The sequence below is a fragment of the Nannospalax galili genome, unplaced genomic scaffold (assembly GCF_000622305.1).
Source record: "Nannospalax galili isolate Female #2095 unplaced genomic scaffold, S.galili_v1.0 scaffold540, whole genome shotgun sequence".
Taxonomy (NCBI): Eukaryota; Metazoa; Chordata; class Mammalia; order Rodentia; family Spalacidae; genus Nannospalax; species Nannospalax galili.
In genome coordinates, this window is record NW_008348613.1 from 3,178,973 (window position 1) to 3,182,569 (window position 3,597).

Sequence of the window (3,597 nt, forward strand, 5' to 3'; positions counted from 1 at the left end):
CAGAAATTAAGTTCAGCAACTGACAAATAGGACCTCATTAACTATAAAGTTTCTGTATAACAATGGAAACAATCAATGAATGAAGAGGAAGCCCACAGAGTGGGAGAGAATCTTTGCCATCTATGCATCTGATAGAGGATTAATTTCCAGAATATACAAAAAACTCAAAAACAAACAAACAAATAAAAATCAAGACTACAAATGACCCAGTTAAAAAATGGACTATACATCTGAACAGAGTTCTCCAAAGAAGAAATAAAAAAATGGCTAAGACCTTAAAATTTTCAGCATCCTTAGTAATTAGGGAAACGCAAATCAAAGCTACTGAGATTGGTGCTGTGGTTTCTCACTTTCCAGCATTCTTCCACAGTCTACAACGCTTCACCTTAGTGAATGTTCTTGATTTTCTTCACTCCTATTGTCTTAGTTCTCTGTTGCTGTGATAAAATACCCTGACAAAAGCAATTTAGGAATGAAGGATTTTTTTAAATCTCACAGTTAATATTATAATTCATCATTGTGGGGAAAGTCACAGTGGCAGGAGCACGAACCAGCTGGCCACACTGCATCCATAGTCATGGAGCAAAGAGGGGTGAATGCTTGTGCTGAGCTAGTTTTCACTTTTTTTATATACAACTCAGGACCCAAATCAAGGGAATGGTGCCACCCACAATGGGCACGTCTTCAAATTCAATTAATTTAATCAGGTTAATCCCTAATGTGCATGCCCAGGTGCTCATCGTCCAGGTGAATCTAGCTCTCATAAATTTGAAAATTTAGATTAATAATCACATGCACAAACCAACAGAGTACATAATTGAAAATACATATTTTTTGTGTTCCTTTACATAACTCAACACAAAATAAAGCAATCATTTATTTATTGTACTATTAGTTTAGGGGTATAATAAACACATCAACACATCGATCAAAATAAAATTAAATGTGAAATTCATAACACTTGAAAATAATCACGAATCATGAACCAAATGTTAGTCTTCATCACTAGATAAGCAATAGTCTGAGCAATCAAGGTCAGGAAATCTGATAGGTAATTCTACCCACTTCTTGTATTGTTTCTTGGATGAATTGTTTTTTGAAACCACTACAAAATTCCTTATTTTAAGGCAAGGCAAATCTAAGCCTTTGTGCACCATCATTGTTCCCCAAGCCTGGAAAAGAAAAGAGAGGAAATTCAAATGCATGTTCACTTGAAAATCCCTTTTGGCCAAAGTAAACCCGAGCCCATTACCATGCACTCACTTGGCCACATTTGCAGATAATCTCTCCATTTGTTTTATAATCAGCAAATTTCTTTAGCAGTGCTTTGTTTTCTCTCACAATGTAGAGTCTCCTAAAATTAGCATTGGGGAAAAATCAGTGAGAAATGACAATATGCAACCAGTGGATTCAGGTTGGACCTGATGATCATCCACATGTCTGTGCTGACACCTCATTTCCTCTCTTCCTCCTGCTCCCCAGTATTATTGTGACAAATCAGGTAAATGCCCGAATCCTACACATATCTCACAAACGTCTTATTGTTATTGGGCTGCCTTTCTGTCTGTCATTACTTTAACTTTACTTCAGTCATTCAAAAATCTGAGAGTAGATATGAACACCCACAAATTGAGTACCTTGGCTCAAATGGCCTTGTGTCTTACATTTCTCCCTTCCTGTGTCAATGGAGATATTCTCAAAACAGACACTTGAAATAAGACTGTAACTGGGGAACCCCAAAGGGGAGGTTGAGAAAAAAACTCATTTCACCATGTCGGTGAATATTTATGATACCATGAGCATCACCTCTCGTAAAGAAACGTAAACATAGACCTTCCCGGGCTCACTTGAATTCTGATGTCATGTTGACATGATGCATCTTCTCAATGACATGGATATCGTTTCCTGAGCAGGCTAGCATACTACAGTTTTTGCAAAGAAAAGTTATTGACGCTGGATTGTCCTTGCAATGCTTTGCAATACTTCTCTTGATTTTCATTTTCTTTTCCAGTATACTTTGCACCTGTAATTTCAAAATCTGCATAGAAAAAGAAGAAAGTTTTAAGATTTTTATCACAGTTGTATTTAAGTGTACTGAAATTCAGAGATTTTAGACTGCATTCTAGAAAATAAAAATATGGCCAAATACAAAGAAATGATGAAACAAAAGGGGTTGGATCAAATGCCAGAGGGTGTTTAACTTGTTCCAGGTGTTTGATAAGAGTTTAAATAAATTTTGTTTTGTGTCAACTCTGACATTTTACTAGATGTTGCCTGAGCACTACATTGAAAAGGATTCTCAAACAGAAAGTGTTAGAGAGCCTCTCCTAGAAGCTGTGACTAAATAACAATGCTTTCTGGGGTTTTGGACACAATGGCAGCATACACATCCTCTGTAGGAGTGCCGTTTTTTTTCACTGTTCTTTCACTTTAATCCACCTGGAGATGTCTCAGGAGGGCTAGCCTCTGACTAAAGGAGACTAGGAAAGGTGATCCATTCTGGAGTTCCCAAACTGATCATGTTTGTTATGATTTGCATGTTGTTTGTCTCTCCTAATTCATGCAGGGATTGAACCTACAAGTCTTGTGTTAACAAGTATTAAGAGAGGAGAAACTCAATATATTTGTGGCACTTAGAATTTGTGGCACTTCTGTGTCATTCAGAAGTAAGTAGCTTAGATTAGGACTTTGGTATGGAACCCAAGGGATTGCATCATGTGGCTTCATAAAGCCAGAGAGAATGCACAGGGATATAGACACACATTCACCTCTGACATAATGCAATACAGCTTTGGGGTCTGCTCTCATACAGCCTGCCATGCTGTTGGACCTTATGACTTTACCTCTGACAAACTAAACCTCTTTGCTTTTATAAAGCAGCCTACCTCAGGTACTTCATTAGGGTAATGAATGACTAACCAGTATACTGTTTGTGATATAGACTGGGAAAGATTCATCTATAAGCTACAGATATTTTCCTATAGTTTACAAAAAGAACTGGTCTTGAAACATCAGCCTTTGCAAGTGTTTAGTTGATTCATTCTCTTTAGATATTAATGTGAAGGAATACTTTTTAGTAGTATTATTTGGTGAAAAAAATTGATACTCTGAAATGTTTGGTTTGCTTTATATTTGAGGGGGTTTTAAAGTATAAGTTTGTATGGAAACTTGGCCAGGAAACCTTGGAGTTGGTTAAAGCTTTGCACACCAATTTGAAAGCATCCCTTTCCTGAAATTCTATTTAGGGTAGAGCCAATTCCAATGTTAAGAAACTAACATTCACACCCATATGCAAGGGTGTGAATTCCTTCTAAATGGATTGTTTGCTATTATAGTTGTTACAGTCTTTAATTCAGTGGTATGAAGAATTTTCTGAAATATTGTAGAAATATATTCTCTTTTTTTACACACTATTCCTTCACACAATTCAAATAACTGTTAGTAAATCTAGATTCTGCTATATGACATATTATATATGTTTTAATCATTTAGAATGAGCTTCGGTCAATCTCTAAGTGGAATTCCCAAAAGTACCCATCTAGCTAAATGTATATACCATATTGCACTACTTTAAAAAAATATAGGTCTAAAAAAAAA

The 3,597-nt window shown here is 36.1% G+C and overlaps 1 protein-coding gene across 1 annotated transcript in view; it reads right to left on the minus strand.

Annotated features, from left to right (window-relative positions):
• Positions 1–863: 863 nt before the first annotated feature.
• The window catches only part of Ifih1 (interferon induced with helicase C domain 1), a 52,440-nt gene continuing 49,706 nt past the window's right edge, over positions 864–3,597 (minus strand). Inside the window, exons 14-16 of the mRNA XM_008845759.3 lie at positions 1,848–2,038; positions 1,264–1,354; positions 864–1,172 (exon numbers count right to left, since the gene is read on the minus strand). Coding sequence (XP_008843981.1) covers positions 993–1,172; positions 1,264–1,354; positions 1,848–2,038 — 462 coding nt within the window. The 3' untranslated portion in view covers positions 864–992. The remainder of the gene's footprint in view (positions 1,173–1,263; positions 1,355–1,847; positions 2,039–3,597) is intronic.